The following is a 23,484-nucleotide window of genomic DNA, read 5'->3' as shown; positions in this document are numbered from 1 at the left end:
TCTAGGGAAAGAATAGTTTGGCTGACATTCCCATGTGGACGGCTTTTCCTTTGTATTGCCAAACTCATGCCCTGCTCTGGCCACTGTAGGATGTAGAGAAGAAATTAATTTTATGGTCCCAAATGAATGAATTCAAAGGTCATGAGAACAGATTCACTGCGTGTGATGAATGACATCACATTAACTTACATTTGATATCTCTGGAAGAGTCCAAAGGTGGTCATTTCAGGGAAAATAAAAACGTGTTGGGTCCTTTTGTCTTTTAAATTTCATTCTGACAGAAGTATTTCTCTCTTTGCCCAAATCAATATAAAATATCGAGGAAGTTTTGACTTCTTAACCAGACCTCTCAAATACAACATGTAGTTTTACCATTTCCAAAACGCTGTATGTGTTCTGTTTTTTGAAACATCTTGAGTGAACCCTGGTGAGTAAGACTCACCTCTGATGCAAATGCAGTGTCAGGACAGCAGCAACCCTGCGCAACTGAGTTGCCAGAAAGAACACACAGGGACGGACGGCAGAGCCCCGTTGGAGTCGGCATCTGCTGCCCAGCCTTTCTGCTGGAGATGCTGTTGCCTTTGTACGTGAAGATTTCAGGGTTGTCTTTTTGGTTTTTGTTTTTTTTTTTGTTTTTGTTTTTGTTTATGTAGTGGAATGAGAAAAAGAAAGTTGTTTTTGTTCAACTATCTCTAAGGAATAATGGGGAAACTCAATGTATCGCGGAGCACTGAAGAGATGATGCTTTAAAAAGAAGGGGGAAAAGGTTCTTTTCTTAACCAAAAAAGGCCACAAGTGTCTCAATTTGACGCCTACTCCCTACAGTCCAAGGGTCAGCCTAAGGCTAACTGTTGGAAAAAATCAATTGTTTCTAAGGTGTGCTCCAGGTAATTCTGTGTTTCCTTGAGTTAACTTTGGGGTTCTCTGTAAGAAGCAGCCAAGCCATCAAAGGAGTGAACGCTGCAGGTGGGTGTTCTATCACCTCCCTGACCAAGTCGCCATCACAGGTGCCGGTGTGTCACGTGAAACCCCTGCAGATAAGTGACAACTCAATAACTGGCAGGGACTCACGTATGCTACTGGCAGAATGGATACACAATACACATAGGTTAAGTGACTCACCGAGACAGGATACCACAGAGGGTTTCATGCCTTTAAAGATTCACAACCAATCGTTCTTGCTCATGAAGTCGCTTCCTCCTCAGGCAGCTTTTTAGCCCTTTCGCTTGCTCAGGTAGGTCAAAGAGAAACCAGCTTTCTTCCATTCTATTGGCATTCTCTTGAGACAACTGCTTTGAAGCGAAAAATATTATTGCCTGATAGGTATGCACAGGATGAGCGTCCATTCTGGGTTACCTGGGACGGTCCAGATTTAGGCCCATTGCAGGTTAATTATTAATAATGCCCTCATTTACACTCAAAAGTGTCCCAGTTTGGATGATCAATTATGTGATCACCCTAATGAAGGTCTTCGTAAGAACAGCCTGTAGTACATGCTCAATAACCAATGGTTCCTCTCTCCCCTTCTCCCTGCTTTAACCAAGACTCAGAACACACAAATCAAAAGGAGCTCCATTTTGAAATAGTAACAAGTTTCTCTATTTCAAGCATGAGCCATTCGCCTATGGTTACTTTACTATTTTAGTAATGACCAATTTTAATAGATTTGATTTTATATATTCTCATCTCCTCCCTCCAAAAGGAAAGAAAGAACAATGCATTTTTGTCAGGCAAAAAGATAAGTGGCAATAATACAAGAAACAGAGAACATATAACATAATTTTTTTTCATTAACAATCCAAGCACTACAAAACGTAGACTATACAACTTAAAAATGGAAATACAAATTAATGAAAAACGGGGTACATGTCATATTAGCAATGCAAAAGACCAGCTTAAGCATAGTTTCTCTAAATCGACAATTAATAAAAGGAAAGTGCCCTTTTCTCAAATATGCACAAAAATATTTCGGTCACGTCTAGGGAAAAATTAATCAAAACTTTCTGCTAATTCTATATTACAGCATGTGTCGCTAATGGTTTACAAAACCAAAACGTCTTCTTACACTTAAAATTTACACCCTTTTCCAATCATTATACACTCGTTCAATCCCGTCTGTCAAAAATAAAACAATCTATTTTCTGTATTTATGCAATAATTATTGATATGTCATGGACCTTACATGGTGAATGTGTATGATGGGGACAGGGATCAGAATGATGTCACGGATCTAAAGTGGGCCAAGGGTCAAAGAAGATTAACCTCTGCCTGCCACATCTGGACAGTGATTTCTGAAATAATGCTACCATAGCTAAAATAATTCTAATTTTTTATTTCTTCATCCTAAAAAAGTCTAAAGTTTTCATACTTAAATTTGCTAACCAGGTCTAGAGTTTATTCAAAGTCTATCCAGTAGGCCACTCGACAGAACTTTTCTTCCTGGGTTCATATTATCCCTATAATTCTAAATCCAGGTGCAAAAAAAAAAAAAAATGTAAGGACTCAATAATACTCCTCTTTTCTTCTACATGTTTAGTGATTCACACCAGATTTTATGATAAACTGCACAATCCTAGGTACAGGTCTGCAATGCAAATGAGAAAGAAAATACTCAGATTTTAATGGTTCAACCAAACACCAATGTCACTGCAGCCCACAACTCCCTCCCAAGGACTTCTACAAGTTCATGCTTTTAGCCAAGATCTTATAGGAAGTCATGCTTCACGAGCGCAGTTCTAAAACTAAGAAGAATAGGAAGTCACACTGATATCTCCTTCCAGGCCACCAGTACAAGAAGGACCTACGATCAGCCAGCCTCAGCTTTGAGCTTTCTGGTTCACGTCCAACAGTTGCCTACCAGGGAGATGAACATTCCCATAAGGTGGCAAACTCGAGGATAGAGAAGAACCAACTGCAGTTCTGGAAACTTCCAGTGGCTACCAGGCGGATCTTTGGTGTCATTCGCTGCTGCTGCTGCTGCTGCTGCTGCCACCATCCTCTTGCTTGGGGGAGGAGGAACTGTCTCGGACCGGCAGCAGGTCGTAGTGGCAAGGGATGTGACTGTTCTTTGGGAGGTCATATGGATCCTGGGTGAGATGCCCATTGTTGCTGAATATTCCTTGGACAACACTCACTGTAGGTTCTGTGACAACCAGGGACACGTGAATTCATCAGCAGTGGAAAATTTAGACAGAAAAGAGTATGGCATTTCTTGCAAATCTCAAACAGACAAGAGGGGCATTTATAAAAAGATAAATATTATTTTATGAAACAAATGATGCTTTTATAATCACTTAGGGGTGGCTACCCTGGGCTGTGAGACCAGCTGATGCACACAATGGTGTTCTGCATGCCACTGGTTTGGATGGAGACATCCAAGGAATACACAGAAATCCTGGATACGAATCATGGTCTGAAAAACACCTTGGAGATGATCCAGTCCAAACCCCTGACTCCACAGGTCAGAAGATTAAGGTTCTTCTAGGCTAACTCAGTTCATGGAAATACTTAACAAGTTCATTTTATGACTCAGGACCCACGCTCTCGGTTCAGCTCTGTGTTAAAGTGGTGGGTTTACAGGACGGTCCAAAGCGGAATAGTAACTGACTTTTCAACGATAAATCTAGGTCACTACAACTTCCACTGTAAAAAAGCTGCCTTAATTCTTTAGGAATAGTTATTTAACTTCTCAGTGACATGTCGATGGCCTAAGTTGCTAGTGACTAGAGTTAAATCGGCCACTTCATTTACAAGTAGTAGAGAATTTTCTAAAGTTTAAATCATAAACGCTGAGAACGAGAGAGAAAAATTAAAATACATGGCCCTACTCTACCTACTCAATGATACTTCTGATTTGTTTCAACTTTCCCCGAACGGTATTTGTAAGGGGCAATCAAAACAATTCTAATTTTAAATTGAATTCTTATTAAGTTCCATCAGATTCACATCTGAGAATATTAGCAATGTATTAGACACATTTAAAAGTAAAATGTTCAATCCTGCTAAGAGCATGAATGTAATGGATGCAATCAGGAAATGGAACCACCTGCTTCATCCACCTGAACCGCTTGTTTTGGCTAACGCGACATAATAGCTGAGGTGACACATGCGCTATTCCACATGGGGGCTCAAATATTCACTATGGTTACAAAGCAAGAGATGGCTGACCAGGTGAGAGATAGGAAAATTTACTTTAAATTTTCTAGCTGGTATCTTCCCTTAAAAATTTCGGTGACACCAATTAATATGATCACTGTAAACACAGGTTTGCACTTAAAATATGACCACTGTTTTGAATAATGTTTATATGAACTGTTATTGTACTCTCAAAGACTCCCAAAGACTTTAAAATCGTTTCAAAAAAAATTCTTAGGTGAGGCTCTTCCTTTGGTTAGGGGAACTCACCAACTTCATAGACATTCTTGTTGGCTGACGTTGAGTTATTGATCTCTGCATATGGGGAATCTCTCCGTGCTGGTGACTTCATCTCCACATAGCCACACTCTGAGTTTTTGGGGATCAGTACAGGTGGGTCTTTAATAGTGGCATATGGGTTTTCAGAACTGCTTAGGGAGCAGTTACTTGAATTATATTCAGAATTCTTTCCCAAATCTGTGAAGAGAGATGGGGGAGGAAAGCATGGATAACATTGTTTTTTCCCCTGGGATGACTTACTTGGAGCGATTACTTCTTTTCCTTTGTAGCTAGTTTTCTCTAATTGTATACGCCGACAACAAAACCATACATTCGTCACTTACTTTGGAGAGACTCTGCTATAAAATGACTCAGCCATAGAGTAATTTCAGCTCCTCTCTAAGGTGAGTATCCACGTATACATCGTGGATTTGATTTAATTTTGATTTTCACACTCCAAATTAATTCCATTTTAATTTACTAATTCCCAAAGGCTTCAATCAAGAAACCACCTGCTGATGGCCCCGGGAGCACAAGAAGGTTCTATCATCACGGCGAGGGAGGCATGTGTGACATGAAGATTCCTGGCAAAACCCCAGGACTGGGCACATGAAGTTATTCATGTAACCATGTGGAGCTCTTCTTGTTTTCCCTGCTGTTTCCATTTTTGCATTTCTCGTTCCCCATAAGTCATACATCTTTTCAAGGAAATATGAGTGTTTCCCCGGCAAACTGAAAACCTTTGTTCCCCCAGACTTATGCCCTAACATGATCCACCTACAGTCGTGGTTTTGATCTCAGGGAACGTTGTTTGTGTTGTTTCATGGAGTAATTAACCACACTAACAACTCTACATTTTCTCTAAACTGCCACTCTTGCTTGTTTAGCAAATTATTTCAGTCTCTGAGATAAATTTAAAAAAAATTATGATTCTATGGGGCGCCTGGGTGGCGCAGTCGGTTAAGCGTCCGACTTGAGCCAGGTCACGATCTCGCGGTCCGTGAGTTCGAGCCCCGCGTCAGGCTCTGGGCTGATGGCTCAGAGCCTGGAGCCTGTTTCTGATTCTGTGTCTCCCTCTCTCTGTGCCCCTCCCCCGTTCATGCTCTGTCTCTCTCTGTCCCAAAAATAAATAAACGTTCAAAAAAAAATTATGATTCTGATAAATGTACTTCTTCCTTAAACTTAGACCATACCTTTCAAGGATTTTCCCATATAACTTCTGTCAAGTCCAAAAGCTCCTGTGATAAAGAAGAAAAAAAATGCCCAGTGAGATCTGGAAACGAGAAAAACCCATTTAATATTACAAGGTCATGGAGGAAGCTCGTTTGAGCACCTACTACTTCCCTACTGCAGGAAATAACCGAGCTGCTGCTTTCCAAACCTTTGTACCCAGATCACTCATACCTGGTGTCTTCAGTGCTTAGAATTTAAAATACATATATATGTATCATTCTGATCATTCTGCTCATTTACAGTGCGTTGTGAAAGGTTAATCACTAAGGGTAGAGAACGAGGCATGGATGGATCGGTACACTTGATTCAAGGTTGTACTATGGAAAGGACAAAGCCAGGACTAGAACTGAGACAAAGGACTTGCATTTCATCACTTGCCCACCACGTGACTTAGACAAGAGGTTCAGCTCTCTCGGTGTCAAATTTTTGGCTCTCAAATGAGGAAAACAAAACCTGCCTTGCAAACTTTACAGGGTGGGTGTGATCATTAAGTGAATTGGAGCATACGCAAAGCCTCATAAATTCTGAGGCATCGTATAAATGAGTGGTGTTTCAGTGACCGTAATGTTGAACGTGTCCTGTGACCCCCAACTTCAGTCTACATGCAAGCATTTCAAGGGCTCCTCAATGATCTTTTAAAGAAATGTTATAGACTTGGATTAGAAACAGAGAATCAAGTAATGACTTGTGATGAATAGTCACATAAGAAGGAGAATGGTAAGGAGAAGGCCCCCGGCCACTGTGCATGTATTCCTTGTATGTCCTGTGGGACACACTTTTGTGGAGAAGAAGGGAGGATCCCCTAAAGGGAGAGGATGTGTGTAATATCAATCACCATGGGACAGGAAATGGGAATGTCTTCCTCTCTCAGAGACTGTTTTCCTTCCTCTTGGGTCCAGATTGTGAAGCCAAGTTCCCAGGTGGTGGGAAAGGTGTCCAGTTACACAGGGAGGCAGGACAAGGATGAAGAGTGAATTAACCTAACCAAAGTGAGCCTCTGGCTTTCACCCTAAGAACTACCTTAGAAGGTGATCTCTATACCCTTGGGATATCCCACCCAGTAAACGTGTTTTTGTTTATCTGGGGCCTAGGGCTACACTGGATCGTCTAACAAAGTGATTTATGGAAGGGGGCTTGGCACTTGGTGTCACTTTAATCTCCAGATGGTCTGGATGAAAGGTTAACCACATGGGTGGTCAACTGTGTTGACCTGATTGAACTCTAATAAAAACTCTAGACGCCAAGGCTGAAGTAAGCTTCCCTGGCTGGGAATACTTCATGCATATAGTCTTAGACTGTAGCCAGGAAAAGTTAGCACTTTCCATGATTCTACTGGGAAAGGACAAGCGGAAGTTTCTGACTTTGAACTTTCCTTGATGCTGCCCACTGTGTCTCTTCCCTTGGTTGATTTTAATCTTTATCCTTTGGCTGTGATAAACTGTAGCCATGAGTATAACAGCTTGCAGGGAGTTCTGTGAGCCTGTCTGCCAAATCATCGATCCTGGGGGTGGTCTTGGGGATTCCCAAACTTTATAAAGGGACCGCATGAAGATGGGCAGGACCTGTGGCCTCTGAGAGCTCCCTATCAAGGAACCATGTCCTTGCTACTCTGCCAGATTCATTCAGCTGTCTCCGAATTGTAGCAAAGTCTCATGAGATGTCCATCTCGGTCTTCGCTATGCAATGGCTAGAGTCCCCCAAGGGGCTCAGGAGAGAAGCAGCATGAGGCGGATAGTAAATTAGGGAACAAGAGTGGCACTGTTAGACCAGCGCCCCTGCCAAGTTCTCTCTGGGTGCTGTTTTAGCAAGGGAGCAGGCGGGTGTTCTCATAAACTCCCTCATGTCTCAATTCCTGGATAGATGCTTTCAAAAGCCTACCTTAATCTAATTCATTCAAGGAGCCACAACATGATCACTATCCCTAAATCACAATGAAGAGATCAGCTGCAGTGGAGTGATTAGCCCAGCGCCCCATCACAGAAGTAGGAATCAATCTCAGGGCTTTTGTGTCAAGTTCAGGCCTCTTTCACACAACATCACAACAACTTTCCATCATTCAAATCACCTACTCAGTTTATCATCCATAGTGTGCCTTATCCTGTTCTTGGTAAGGGCAGACTTTTTCTGTGCAACAACTGTAAAGGACATAGACGGGAACACATGAAAGAGATCCAGAATTTCCAATGAAGATTTTATACTTTTAACAATCAGTCCCGTGGGCAGAGAAGTTTATCTGTGACCACTGTAGTGACTGTGTTCTAGAGTCAGGACCATGGGCAGCAGGTGTAGGTGGAATAAGAGAACTTTTCTCTCATTAGTGCCAGGTAGTACTTTACTAATACCAATTCATGTATTTCTTTGAGCTACATTACTCATGTAATTTAGACTTAAAAAAAAAATCTCGGGGTGCCTGGGTGGCTCGTTGGTTAAATGTCTGACTTCAGCTCAGGTCATGATTCACGGCTTGTGAGTTGGAGCCCCAAGTCAGGCTCTGTGCTGACAGTTCAGAACCTGAAGCCTGCTTCGGATTCTATGTCTCCCTCTCTCTCTGCCCTCCCCCACTCTCTCTCTCTCTCTCTCTCTCAAACATAAACATTACAAAAAATTTATAAAACAAAATCTCTCTGATGTTAAATGATTTAACCAATACATATAGTGTGAATCTGGTATATAAATAATTCAACTATGTTCAGAAATACACAGCTACTTGATAATGTTCATGTAGAATATAAATAAAAGTAAAGAATTTGTACTCATTTTCCTACTTTAACATTTGAATTTCAATAGTAATAAGGGATTCCAGAGCCCTTAAAGATTGGTTCCTACATCCAGCTCAGGTGATTTGACATATAAGGGCTTCACAGAAAGAACAGTGGAGGAGTAGTTGGAAGACCAACTTTGAGACCTGGCTTTACCCCATTCCTCTATGAAATCTTGGATGATAAGAGAGTTAACCTCTCTTTGATGACCAGTTTATTGCTCTATAAAACAAGATTCATGGAAAGGACCGCCCAGGAGTGTTGTCAGATGCAGCAAATAAAAACACAGGAAGGACAGTTACATGTGAATTTCAGAGAAACAACAAATTATTTTTAGGGGAAGTATGTCTCTTACAACATTTGGGATATACTTATACCAAAAATATTTGTTGCTGCTCTGAAATTCAAATTTAACTGGGTTTTCTGGAAGCCCCACCATCAAATAAATACAAAAGAAAGGATTCACTACCCATAAGGCAATGCACACATCCATTATGGTATCATCAAGCACCTCCTTGAAAATGAGGTGCAGGGGCGCCTGGGTGGCTCAGTCGGTTGGGCGTCCGACTTCGGCTCAGGTCATCATCTCGTGGTCCGTGAGTTCGAGCCCTGTGTCGGGCTCTGTGCTGACAGCTCAGAGCCTGGAGCCTGTTTCAGATTCTGTGTCTCCCTCTCTCTCTGACCTTCCCCCATTTATGCTCTGTCTCTCTCTCTGTCTCAAAAATGAATAAAAGTTAAAAAAAAATTTTTTTTTAAAGAAAATGAGGTGCAACAGCTTGGCAATGGCACTATTCTTTCATTGGGGAATCACAGCAGGTCTTTAAGGGTGTTCTAGGAAGCCCTCTCCCCTTTTCAGCAGGGCCACGAGATCAAAACTATTCTCATAATAGCACAACGACATTATTTTCCTGTTTCTCTCTCATTCTCTCTCAAATGCATAGTGGTTTTTCGAGAGCTGCACCAAGTGTGGGATCACCGCTGACTGAATGCGGAAGCAGATACGAGAATCTATCCTCTACTGAGCCAGATGTTAAAGAGATTTATAAAAAAAGGTAGAGCAGTGCCACTCTTCTCACTAACTTGTTTTTGTTTTAGAAAATGTAGTGAGACAGTCTCTTTAACAAATGGTGCTGGGAGAACTGGACAGCAACATGCAGAAGGTTGAAACTAGACCACTTTCTCACACCATTCACAAAAATAAACTCAAAATGGATAAAGGACCTGAATGTGAGACAGGAAACCATCAAAACCTTAGAGGAGAAAGCAGGAAAAGACCTCTCTGACCTCAGCCGTAGCAATCTCTTACTCGACACATCCCCAAAGGCAAGGGAATTAAAAGCAAAAGTGAATTACTGGGACCTTATGAAGATAAAAAGCTTCTGCACAGCAAAGGAAACAACCAACAAAACTAAAAGGCAACCAACGGAATGGGAAAAGATATTTGCAAATGACATATCGGACAAAGGGCTAGTATCCAAAATCTATAAAGAGCTCACCAAACTCCACACCCGAAAAGCAAATAACCCAGTGAAGAAATGGGCAGAAAACATGAATAGACACTTCTCTAAAGAAGACATCCAGATGGCCAACAGGCACATGAAAAGATGTTCAGCGTCGCTCCTTATCAGGGAAATACAAATCAAAACCACACTCAGATATCACCTCACGCCAGTCAGAGTGGCCAAAATGAACAAATCGGGAGACTATAGATGCTGGAGAGGATGTGGAGAAACGGGAACCCTCTTGCACTGTTGGTGGAAATGCAAATTGGTGCAGCCGCTCTGGAAAGCAGTGTGGAGGTTCTTCAGAAAATTAAAAATAGACCTACCCTATGACCCAGCAATAGCACTGCTAGGAATTTATCCAAGGGACACAGGAGTACTGATGCATAGGGGCACTTGTACCCCAATGTTCATAGCAGCACTCTCAACAATAGCCAAATTATGGAAAGAGCCTAAATGTCCATCAACTGATGAATGGATAAAGAAATTGTGGTTTATATACACAATGGAATACTACGTGGCAATGAGAAAAAATGAAATATGGCCTTTTGTAGCAACGTGGATGGAACTGGAGAGTGTGATGCTAAGTGAAATAAGCCATACAGAGAAAGACAGATACCATATGGTTTCACTCTTATGTGGATCCTGAGAATCTTAACAGGAACCCATGGGGGAGGGGAAGGAAAAAAAAAAAAAAGAGGTTAGAGTGGGAGAGAGCCAAAGCATAAGAGACTGTTGAGAACTGAGAGCAAACTGAGGGTTGATGGGGGGTGGGAGGGAGGGGAGGGTGGGTGATGGGTATTGAGGAGGGCACCTTTTGGGATGAGCACTGGGTGTTGTGTGGAAACCAATTTGACAATAAATTTCATATATAAATTTAAAAAAATAAATAAATAAAAAAGAAAATGTAGTGATATTTTCATAAAAATGTTTTATGTTATCATGAAATGAGATGACATCTATTACAAGCAAATAAATAACTACTTTAAATGGTCTCAGTTTTAATTTGGAATATGGTGAATATCAAAAGATATAACCCATACTGACAGCAGCTCTTTGGGGTTCTTGATAACTTTTAGGAGTGTGAAGGGGTCCTATTCCAAAATGTTTGAGAGGCAATGGCTTACTGTACTCCTGTTGATAGTTTCATTTCTTCACCTAAAGGGAAGGGGTTCTCAAGTGTGGGTGGCCCATGGAAAAGAGAGCGAAGAGGAACACACAGCCTGGGACCACCCTGACAGGACTAAAATCCCAGCGCCACCATTTAATAGGCTTTGAGACTTTTCTCAAGTTACTTAACCTCTTCGTGACTCAGTTTCTCAACCGTCGCACGGACACGATGGTGACGGTAATAGAACGTACTTACCAACAGTACATACTTGTCAGAATGACGTAAGTTAACATAGGTGGAGTTAGAATGGGAGCTACACGCAGCCAGGGATTCTTGTCTCTTTGTATCAATCCCCAGCACATAGCAGGACCTTAATAAATGTTTGTTGGATGAATAAAGCACCTAGGACAGCAATAAGCCCCATACAGGCATTCGGTATAATTCTATCATTCTGCTTCTTTAGGCATGTTTCCAATAAATCGCTTTGGCAGATCATCAACCTGTGACTATCTGAGGTGACTAAAAGATGAAGGAGGCTGCTGAGGACAGACACGGGGAGAACTTGCCAAGCTCGTTGAGGTAGCCACCGTGTTTCCAGTCTGCCGGCAGCGTCCCCGTGCAGTCCGCCACAGGGCCCCTCTTCCCGGGATTCACATTTTTCAGATTCACAAACAGCTGGTTGTTCTTTGACTGTTAAAAACATAAACCGTAAACGGCGTCAAAAGAGAACACGGCGTGGCACAGCACAGTTTTGCCGATCTGGGGAAAGCGTGTCCGGGGCAGGAATCGAGGGCTGCTTTTCCAGTGAGGACGCACAGAGGGGCAGAGGTGACCACCGGGCAGGCCGCAGAGGGCAGCAGGAGTACGTGTCTCTTGGCCCCAACTAAACCCCCTATGGCCTCAAGTTCTTCATTTCACTTAGTCGCCCTGTTCCCATTATTTACTTGGGTTAACATGCAAAGAACTTTGAAGTGAAAACACCAAACTCTGGGTTTGAGCTCTCCCGCCAAACACTGCATGATTTTGTATGAGTCACTGGTGACCCTGAGCAGTTTTCTTAGCTATAAGTACGAGGATGAGATGAGGTACTTTGCCTCCTTCTCTGAAAATGTAGGCGAACAAACGGCAAGATGCACATGGAAGTCTCCCGGGAAGGTGAAGTACTATCTACCTATCAGGCACTGTAGTTAAAAGCCAGCTGCATTAATTTAATTGCAACTGGATTAATTTAACTACCTTGGTTTTTCTTCCAGCAGAGAGTTGGAATCAGACGATCAGGATTGGAGGAGCACCTGGGTGGCCCAGTTGGTTAAGCGTCCAGCTCTTGATTCGGGCTTGGGTCATCATCTCATGGTTCCTGAGATTGAGCCCTGCATCAGGCTCTGCACTGACAGCGTGGAGCCTGCTTGGGATTCTCTTCTCTCTCTCTCTGCCCCTCCCTTGTTCTCTCTCTCTCTCTCTCTCTCAATAGATAAATAAATAAATAAATAAATAAATAAAATATTTTTTTAAAAAGACAATGGAGACAGGAAATATAATTTGGGGCACTCAGAAGGAAGAAATGTTTGGGATTTCGGAGCACTCTAGAAGAGACTGGGGTGAGGTGAGTGACACAAGAGGAGAAGCCTGGGTATCCAACCTCTCTGTGCATCTATATAAAATGAGGATAGAAATCACTCTTGATTCATAGAGTTGGTATGAAGATTAAATGAATTTATATTTGTAAAATGATTAGAAATGCTTGGCACATAGTTTGTTGCTATTTGATCACTTGTGACCTACAAAAAAGAAATCTCATGTGGTTGAACCCAAATAAATGCATGTGGTTGCTGTTTTTGTTAGGAAAGTGCAGGGGGCCCCCAAAGGGCATTAGAAGAGACGTGGTCAGAAAAGACAAAAGCAAAGGCCCAGGATGGAGTCTGCTTAGGCCTGCTCTGAGACATCCTTGGAAACCTCATGCAGTATGAGAAACATTTTTCCAAAGAGGTGCAACGGAAACAGTGCAAATTGGAGACAAGGAGACCGGGGACCATGACTCATCCTGCAGCTGCCTCCCTCAGCAACTAGGAAGCTGTGTTTTGCAGTGACTTAAAATCCCCAAGGCTTGTGTCTTTTACCCGTAAACTTGGGATTCTAATACGCACCCGCAAGACTGTTGGGAGGAACCAACGAGATAAGAGATACCAAGCTCCTAGAACCCCATCGGGGAAACGGCAGCTCTCCCCGATATGCCCGTTCCTCCCCTCGCCCCCCTACCCACCTTTGGCGACCGGGAGCCATTTCCTCTCACCTTTGCGATGGTCATCCTGTCTCTGTTGTTGACGTGCGGAGATGTGGCGCACTGGGTAAGCGTGTGGTAGCTGGGGTTGGTGAAGTAATGACTGTTAGCATTTCCGCTGTTGCTGTGGGGAAGGGTTTCTGTAAGAAGAGAAGGAAACGGTTAAGGTGACAGGCTCTTCTAAATCCGTGCAGGTAAAAAGAAGGCAAAGAAACAAGAATAAATATTGGTACCACTTCCAAATCACAGGCTGGGCAGAATCCCCTCCTGCCTAGCATACTCAGCAAGGCTTCTAGAAGCAGCAGGTGTCTGCCCTCCTACCTGCCTCCCAAAAAAGTGTGCACGCGTCCTCAGACAAGTCCTCTTTGCTTTGAGGCTTATACACCTGGAAAGCCATTGCTTTGAAACGAATCCTGTTGTAACTTTCCTCTTTTTTTTTTTTAAGACCCTTAAGCTCTTGCCATAATATTCTTTGCTAGAAATACACTATTAAGTAAATCAGCTGCTTTGTGTATTCCCCCCAGAATCAGTGTATTTATAGACATGTGACCCACCTGAAATCCTGCAATAATTGCCCAAAATAATAAATATTTAAGGGTTCAAGTTTATGTGGTTACTTCTGATGAATGAGCAGATCACTTAAAAATCTACCTTTATGGGGACATGTGGCAGAGAGATTCTAAGGAGTTTTCTTAATGAACAGCTTTGGTTCTTGCTAATCCCACAAAACTATTTCTTATATAACTTGGTTGCTATGCAGTTAATGATGTGTTTGGGCCCAGGGACAGGTTAGAAGGCACTGTGTTAAGAACCCAAGGCCAGAGATAGAAGACCTGCTCCATGACTTTGCCAAAATTATGGACACCTCCTTCTCTCCACTTCCTATCCCTGACATATGGCAAAAGCTTAGATGCCCAGGAAAGCTGCCACCAGGTTGAAATTCCCTATGTCTGAAGCAACCTCAGGGATGCCTCGGTGGCTCAGTCAGTTAAGCAGCGGGCTTCGGCTCAGGTCATGATCTCGCGGTTTGTGAGTTCAATCCTCATACCAGGCTCTGTGCTGACAGCTTCGAATTCTGTCTCCCTCTCTCTCTGCCGCTCCCCTACTTGCTCTCTCTCTCTCTCTCTCTCTCTCTTTCAAAAATAAGCAAATATTAAAAAACTTTAAAGCAATCTCACAATGAATTCAATTTCAAAACCCTCCTAGAAGACAACGGTGGTCATTCTGCTCCTGTCAACATATAAAACACATCTGCAACAAGGGATGTTTTCCCAACATACACTTTCCTCCAGGCTGATGGACAGCACAGACAAACACCCAATTTCAGAGAACCAGGATGAAACCTTACTTTTCTTTTTTTTTATTTTTTTTTCCAACGTTTATTTATTTTTGGGACAGAGAGAGACAGAGCATGAACGGGGGAGGGGCAGAGAGAGAGGGAGACACAGAATCGGAAACAGGCTCCAGGCTCCGAGCCATCAGCCCAGAGCCTGACACGGGGCTCGAACTCACGGACCACGAGATCGTGACCTGGCTGAAGTCGGACGCTCAACCGACTGCGCCACCCAGGCGCCCCGAAACCTTACTTTTCAAGGAATAGGATGGCTCTAAGGACCAGTCTTACCTGAAATGGCATAGTCTGCATTCATGACCCTGAGAGCAGGGGTGTAGGTAACTGCTGGCATGCTCGATTCCTTTCCCTTCTGCCTCTGTCTATAAATAACGAACAGCGCGAGGAGGAAGAGAACAACCAGCACCAGGATGATGATGCCGACGATGGCCCCGATCTGATAGGAATCAGCAGGGAGAGCCGTGCTGGTCCTGCTCAAGCTGTTCAGATTTCCAACGATTATGACACCAGCTGGCCAAAGGAAAAGAAGAGATCTGAGCAAGGACAACAACCTGCCAGATGAATGTTTGCACTCCATTCGCAAAACTGTCTCACCGTGCCAATGACTGGGTATGTTCAGTCAGTGAAATGTTAATTCGGAAACCTTTGGAAACAGCAGGAAGGAAAAACAAACATTCTTCATTTGTAGATGCTCTTGGTTTGTCTGTGCCCAGAAAAAGGCTGCTCTAAGCCTCAAAAATGAGACCAGATTTCCTGAACCCAAAGACTCCACACTAGGGTTTGGGAGCTTCCCACACGCTTCAGATTAAATGCTTAGACCAGAGGCAGAATTCATTGGTGGTAACGATTTGTCTAGTTTTTACCATGCTTTATTTATTATGCAGTAGTAAGCTTATGAAGGGCTAACTCCTAAATGTCTCAACTGCCTAACCTTAATTTTAGGTCTATGTCTATCCTCAGCATTTCTTTTTTTTTTTTTTTTAATGTTTATTCAGTTTTGAGAGAGAGAGAGAGAGAGAGAGAGGGAGAGAGAGAGACAGAGAAAAAGAGAGGGAGGGGCAGAGAGAGAGGGAGACACAGAATCCGATGAAGGCTCCAGGCTCTGAGCTGTTGGCATAGAGCCCGACACAGGGCTCGAACCACGAGATCATGACCTGAGCCCAAGTCACTTAATCAACTAAGCCACCCAGGAGTCCAAGTATTTCTCTTTTTTAAATTCTTTTTGAGAGCGTGTGCACAGGTGCACCCCCTGCCTCCCCCCCCCCCCACAAGAGTGTGTGCAAGCAGGGAAGAGGGGCAAAAGGAAAGGGAAAGAGAGAATCTTAAGCAGGATCCATACCCAGCATGGAGCCCAATGTGGGGCTCAATCTCATGACTGTGAGATCATGACTGGAACCAAAATCAGGAGTCAGACGCTTCACCAACTGAGCCATATAGGCGCCCCTATCCTCAACATTTCTAGGAATAATTTTCCTTCCAAGGATAACTCCATCAAAAGTCTAGTTCAAGATGAGGGTCTGCCTTATCCTAATTTCAGTGGACTCTTTACCCCAAGTTGTATTGTTCCATATAGTGATATTTTTTTTGTGTGTGTGACAGAAAGGTCTGTTCCAATAATAGCTGATGACATCACCTTAAAACCTTACTTGTTAATATTTAAACTTCAGCTTTATATAATTTCTCCTCGCGTTCCATCCAATGGGGACAGGAAAGCTCTGAAGTGGGAGTCAAGAAACCGGGCATCTAAAAAACTGATCCAGATATCCTGAACTTTCCTTTAGGCACTGAAGGCTACAGTCTCACCATCTACAAACAAGGCACCTGGCCGCCCAGAAGGTGCTTCCAGCTCAAACGTCCCTGTGACCTCATGATTCTAAGCATTAGACCTCCTTAGTAGACAGCGTGCCCTGAAACACACAGCAGTGTGCACCGTGATCACAATGCATGTGTCCTGATGATGTGACTGTGGAACAGAACATCTTGTTGTTACGACAGACAAATATAATTCGTGAACATGCAAAAGTTACTTAATGAAAGACAATGAAACAGGAATACATACAGAATGCATGTTTTAAGATGGCTGCCCCACAACACTGTATGAATTTTCCAAAGCCCCCTAGAGCCCATGTGGTTGTTACCCTCTGAAGCAGAGTCACACCTTTCAGGAGCTCTCTGGTGGCCACGCTTTAGAACCATCAGAAGAACTTTCTCTTTTTTTCATTTTCATTTTCATTTTTTTTTTTTTTTTGAGAGAGAGAGAGAGAGAGAGAGAGAATGCATGAGCAGAGGAGGGGCAGAAGGAGAGGGAGAGAGAGAATCTTAAGCAGGCTCCACTCTTAGTGCACAGCCTGATACAGAGCTCGATCCCACGATGCTGAGATCATGACCTGAGCTGAAATCAAGAGTCGGACACTTAACTGACTGAGCCACCCAGGTACCCCAAGAACTGTCTCAAAGGCCCCATCCGTTCCAGAATCAGAATTGCCCAAGTAGGACTACATGTCTGACCATTCTCAGGTTACTGTGATACACCCTTGTTAAAAACCATAGGCACAAGCTTCTGAAAAAGGTAAACACATGCCTGTCATATGTCATATGAGCCGATCATTCTACACCTATAAGTTTATCCAAGAGAAATGGAAGTATGTATCCATACAAAGGCTTGACACATTATTGTTCATAATAGCTTTATCCATAATAGCAAAAACTGGAAACAATCCAAATGTCCATCTACGGGTGGATCAGTAAACAAATGATGATATATCCATGCAGAGGAATACTGCTCGGCCATAAAAAGAACAGAAGTATGGATTCATACAGCAACGTGGTTCAACCTCAGAATAATTTTGCAGAGCAAACAAAAGCAGACAAGAAAGAGTACAGTGTGATTCTACTTACATGAAATTCTAAACAATACAAACCCATCTGTGGTTTCATCATTGGTTGCCTGGGGTCCCGGGAGCAGTGGTGGCAGAGAAGGGCATGAGGTAACATTTGGAGGGGGGCGGGGGAGGAATGTATTCATGATCTTTATTGTGGTTGTGGTCTCATGGTTATATCTGTTTGCCAGATTGTATCAGGTTATATATATACTGCATGCTGTACATATATACATTGTGTATGTATGTATATATGTGTGTATATACATATATATTTATATATATATATATACATATATACACATAATATAATGGTATACATGCATTGCTTTTTATGGGTTAGTTATATCTCAATAAAGGTGAAAACATTCGTAGGCACAGCGGGAAGTTCCTGAGCTTTGGAATCAGACAAACGCGGCATCTAAGCCCTGATGTACATATAGCTATGTATTCGTTATTAGCTACGTCACGTTGGGCAAATGACTCAACCTCTCTGAGCCTTACCTTCCTCACCCACAGGACAGCAGCAGTGAGGCACCCATCTGGCAACTAAACAACCGGCTACACCTTGCAGTGGAGGTGCAAATACTTCATGTTGCCTGGTACATGGTGGTTACACAGTTTGAGGCAGTAGGACCCTTTACTAGTATCCTTACCTTGATCACATCGCGCCCCCTTCCAGCCTGGGCTGCAGTAACAGGTCCCAGTGATATGGTCGCAGGTGGAGTTGTTCAGGCAGTCACATATCTGGCGACAGCCATAGCCATATGTTCCTGCAGGGCACTCTGAGAAGGAGATGAAAATCCAACGTAAGCTGTCCAGCCTTGGGGATGTGGGGCAAGGCTGTCTCTTACTAGATGATCCTCTGTGTCTCAAGGGCAGCCCTTCCGGGGGATCCTTACGCAGGCAGACCCACCCTGGAAGTCCTAGAGCTGGCCAGGATTCCCTGCCACATGGGATTCGGGGCCATGTGGCACAGGCCAGACACTGAGCTCCTTGCCACAGCTCCTGACTCCTGCAGCTTCTATGTACCCACTTCCCTGATGGGTAAGTTGAGAGTCTGCAGAACCCAAGGGAACTGATGAAGATCGTGAGCAAGGGCAACCTGAGATGACCCCGCCGGGCAAAACTGTGAGATAAAACACTGAAGAGTATGGACAAGAGATGGCATCCTTGAGAACGTGAGCACTTTCCTGACGACTCGGGGATCTTCCAAGTGGCACATTCCAACTCGGATTAGCTGGGAACAGGGACAAGGGAAGGGCAAGTCTTGTTAATTTTCTAGGTAAGAACTTCATTGCCATTGAATGGCTCAAAATTTGGATGTGCAAGTTGAAGCCTGAGAGACGAAAATACTGATGTTTTTATGATGCACTCTTCATAAGAGTTGGGTGTGAATTTCAAAGAAGAGTCAAATCTAAAAATCATCACCAAATACTGATGTTTTCTGTAAAGTGAGCAGCAGGGGGCAATGTTCTATTATTATTGGAATTCTCTGTCACAGTGTTTCTGTTTACAAAAGAGCATCAGGAGAGTTCTCCAAAAATAGGGATATTTTAATTTGATGTTCAAAGTAATCACGGAAGCACTTAAGCAGCTTTTATTTAATAAGAACCATAACCGGTCTGGCATTCAAGGGAAAGTCAGTTTAGAGTCTGTTCTGATTCTAGGTATGTGCACATATGTTTAGACATTTATGCACACATACACACACACACACACACACACACACATACACACACACAATATTTACATACACGAGGGGTATGCAGGAAACCGTGTGACTCAGTACGTGTTTCAGGATGAAATGAATAGCAGTCAAAAACTAAAATTGGGACCTCCGTTTCCAGGCTGATTCCTGGAGGTCACTCCTGTTATATTTACTATACAGGAAGATACGCAAAAATAACTCAAGGGTTTAGTACACAAGACTGACACAACCTGGATATTCCAGGGGCTCTGTGAGGTGCTGCTGGGGTAGAGGGAAGGCGATGGTTTATTGCCAAAGCCCCGTCCTGCTGATCTGCCTTTCCGGCCATAATGCTCCCACAGCCCTGTAATCTTTGCTGCGTCCTTGCCAAGAGCGCCCTCTCTGGTAAGCAAGAACGCTCCTGTCCCTTTCTTGTCATCTATGATAAAAGACTGAGCCCCATTACAGCTCTAAGACCCTATTTATTCGTTCTGAATATTGAATGAAAGTCACAGAGGAAGGTAACAAGAGACTACTTTGAAATACTCAATCTAAACCTAATTTTCTTATACCCTGCAGACGCATAGCTGTAGCGGCAGAAATGGCCAAAAAGGCTGCGTAATTCCAACAGAGTATATTCTTCTGGACTGGGATTTTTACAGCAAAAAATTTTAAGGCGATGTATCGTCTTGAACGTCGTAAAGACCGAGATGCACAGTTGCTAGGGGAAACAGTAGAAAAATACTATCCAGCAAAGGTTGTTGGAAGGGGGGCAACGTTTGCATGGACCTCATTCCACACCCACTGAGGGGCTGGGAGCCCCTGCCTGCCTTTTGTTCACTCACCCTGGCCCCAGAGAATGCATTCTCCTCCAGTGTGGACCCGGGCTCTGACTCTGACTGGCTCGTAACGCCCTTGAGCAGCCACGTTCCAAAAATAAGCAGGAGAGTTAGAGAGAGCCAGGGTGAACAGATGGAAAACCTGAATTCTGTCTTCCTCCTCGGAGCCACACCCTCTCCACCCAGAGCACTGATTACTTACCCAGAAGAAGTTTAGGGGGAAAGAGAGCCAGCAAGGACCCCAAGGTGGCCAGCTCTCTGGGAGGGTTGACCGTAACGGTCAACAGTGCTGGTAAGTGACCAGCCATCCATTCAAACAACTTGACAGATGCAGGTCCTGCCTTCATATTGTTCAGGCATGTAGGAAAACTGATTCTAGGGGAAAATACCAACCAGATGGGTCACCCTCCCGTACTTACTCTGTTCACAGCGCTTCCCCATGAACCCGGTCCGGCATGTACACTGTCCAGAGATGTGGTCACAGTCAGCTCCATTTTGACACTGGCATATCAACGCACAGTCCTTTCCGTAAAAACCCAGAGGACATCCTGTGCAGGAGGGAAGGACAGCAGAGTCAGAGGCTGCTGAGGAAAAACACAGCTCTTGCTTCCCACTGTTTGTATTTAAACCTGAAAGGTTCTTAGCCACTGGAGAGTGAATAAAGACAGTAATGCAGATCTCAGCTTGTCACAAAGGCTTCTTTGAAGTCCCAAGATGGGGCGCGTGCAAGGAGGTCATAATTCATGAGCGGGAGGCAGACTGGTTCCATACCTGGTGCTCCTGGAGACAACACTAGTATCTTCTGACAAAGCACGCCATCAACCCCGCGGAAGTATGGGGGCAATTCCTTGCATTCTTTCCCTGAACTACTTGACTCCTGGACTCAAATGCCATGGACTGAAATGGGTATTATATATTAAAATTACCCATATGCTTTTACTTACAGCACAGAACGTCTCTCAGTCTGCGGCTAGCCCTGTCCACCGTATCCGTCACTGACTCAGATAACATCTCCTTCACCAAAGATGTAGAGTAGAATGTTAAACTCAAAACAAAACAAAACAAAACAAAACAAAACAAAACAAAACAAACAGCACTTCATAGGTGCTTTGTAAAAAAAAAAAAAAAATCCATAAACCTAACACTGCTGTATGATTTTCCAGACCCAGACCTCTTGGCTGAGGACACACATAAGCCCCACGGGCTGTCCTGGGCCAGCAGCTGCCCGGCAAGGGTGTGGGCTCTCTGGCATAACAAAAAGTTCAATACAGGCTGCTTGTATGGCTACTTCTAAGTATCCCATGTGGATTTTTATTTTCTCTTTTTCTAATGGAGGTTTTAACCAAAGTTCAACTTCCAAGAAACAGAGGCAGAGCACAGATGCCAGCATGCAATGACAACTGCCATTGCCATATATTTATTTAGCACCTAATCGATGCCAGATGCTTTGCATGCATCCTCTCACTGAATCTTCACCCCAGTGCAGACACACAGGGATGGGTATTCCTACCTATAGCTGGGAGCTCAGCCCCAAGCGCCCTAAGTCACACAGCCAGCAAACTCAGACAAGTCTGGCTCCAGACCCCAGGTCCTTCCCACTTTCTTGTGCTTTGTCCATTTAAAAAGATCCTCTGATTAAAGTAGACCCTAATATTGGAATGATAAATAGTAATGTGTAAGTAATTTTCTCTAAGTAGCTGAAAAACTTTCTATATATACAATCTTGGCAGAATATGCCCGAGACAAGATCTCTACTTGCCAATGCTCCCTTTTGAACAATGGCTCAAGGTTTATACCCACTTCCAGGAAGTTTCAAAACACTTGTCCAGCCTATTCTCCAGTTTTCTAATTAGTGTTAAACAAGCGATGCCCAATTGTTTCATTAAATTTTTTAATGTTTATTTATTGTTGAGAAAGAGAGAGATGAGCAGGGAAGGGGCAGAGAGAGAGGGAGATACAGAATCCAAAGTAGCCTCCAGGCTCTGAGTTGTCAGCACAGAGCCCGATGCAGGGCTCAAACTCAGGAACCACAAGATGATGACCTGAGCCGAAGTCGGATGCTGAACTGACTGAGTCACTGAGTGCCCACCTAATTTTTTTTTAAAAGATTTTATTTTTGAGTGACCTTTACACCCAACATTGGGCTTAAACATAAGACTCTGAGATCAAGAGTCACATGCTTTAATGACTGAGCCAGACAGGCACCCCAAGAATTGCCTAATTTCTGACCTATTTTTCTTTCTCATCTCATTTCTGGGATTTCTGGGTGCTCATCGATTGGGAGAATAAATATTGTTGAAATTTCAGTACTACCCAAAGCAATCTGCACATTCAATGCAATCCCAATCAAAATTGCACCAGCATTCTTCTCGAAGCTAGAACAAGCAATCCTAAAATTTGTATGGAACCACAAAAGACCCCGAATAGCCAAAGTAATATTGAAAAAGAGCGAGGCATCACAATCCCAGACTTTAGCCTCTACTACAAAGCTGTAATCATCAAGACAGCATGGTATTGGCACAAAAACAGACATATAGACCAATGGAATAGAATAGAGACTCCAGAATTGGATGCACAAATGTATGACCAACTAATCTCTGACAAAGCAGGAAAGAGTATCCAATGGAAAAAAGACAGTCTCTTTAACAAATGGTGCTGGGAGAACTGGACAGCAACATGCAGAAGGTTGAAACTAGACCACTTTCTCACACCATTCACAAAAATAAACTCAAAATGGATAAAGGACCTGAATGTGAGACAGGAAACCACCCAAACCCTAGAGGAGAAAGCGGGAAAAGACCTCTCTGACCTCAGCCGCAGCAATTTCTTGACACATCCCCAAAGGCAAGGGAATTAAATGCAAAAATGAACTATTGGGACCTCATGAAGATAAAAAGCTTCTGCACTACAAGGGAAACAATCAACAAAACTAAAAGGCAACCAACGGAATGGGAAAAGATATTTGCAAATGACATATCAGACAAAAGGCTAGTATCCAAAATCTATAAAGAACTCACCAAATTCCACGCCTGAAAAACAAATAATCCAGTGAAGAAATGGGCAGAAGACATGAATAGACACTTCTCTAAAGAAGACATCCAGATGGCCAACAGGCACATGAAAAGATGCTCAACGTCGCTCCTCATCAGGGAAATACAAATCAAAACCACACTCAGGTATCACCTCACGCCAGTCAGGGTCGCCAAAATGAACAAATCAGGAGACTATAGATGCTGGCGAGGATGTGGAGAAACGGGAACCCTCTTGCACTATTGGTGGGAAGGCAAACTGGTGCAGCCACTGTGGAAAACAGCGTGGAGGTTCCTCAAAACATTAAAAATAGGTCTACCTTACCACCCAGCAATAGCACTGCTAGGAATTTACCCAAGGGGTACAGGAGTGCTGATGCCTAGGGGCACTTGTACCCCA

At 43.4% G+C, this 23,484-nt stretch overlaps 1 protein-coding gene across 2 annotated transcripts in view; it reads right to left on the bottom strand.

Moving 5' to 3' along the window:
* Positions 1–626: 626 nt before the first annotated feature.
* The window catches only part of MEGF10 (multiple EGF like domains 10), a 180,070-nt gene continuing 157,212 nt past the window's right edge, over positions 627–23,484 (bottom strand). For both annotated transcript variants that reach the window (XM_040444369.1, XM_040444370.1), the window contains 8 exons: positions 20,475–20,603; positions 18,183–18,311; positions 14,921–15,157; positions 13,309–13,436; positions 11,585–11,708; positions 5,607–5,651; positions 4,405–4,611; positions 627–3,142 (listed from right to left, as the gene is read on the bottom strand). In XM_040444369.1, coding sequence (XP_040300303.1) covers positions 2,958–3,142; positions 4,405–4,611; positions 5,607–5,651; positions 11,585–11,708; positions 13,309–13,436; positions 14,921–15,157; positions 18,183–18,311; positions 20,475–20,603 — 1,184 coding nt within the window. In that variant the 3' untranslated portion in view covers positions 627–2,957. The remainder of the gene's footprint in view (positions 3,143–4,404; positions 4,612–5,606; positions 5,652–11,584; positions 11,709–13,308; positions 13,437–14,920; positions 15,158–18,182; positions 18,312–20,474; positions 20,604–23,484) is intronic.

This window comes from Herpailurus yagouaroundi, unplaced genomic scaffold (genome assembly GCF_014898765.1).
Source record: "Herpailurus yagouaroundi ecotype Mexico unplaced genomic scaffold, PumYag 192, whole genome shotgun sequence".
Classification (NCBI taxonomy): Eukaryota; Metazoa; Chordata; class Mammalia; order Carnivora; family Felidae; genus Herpailurus; species Herpailurus yagouaroundi.
Note: the sequence above shows the minus strand (reverse complement) of the source record. Positions and strands in the feature narration are given on the sequence as shown.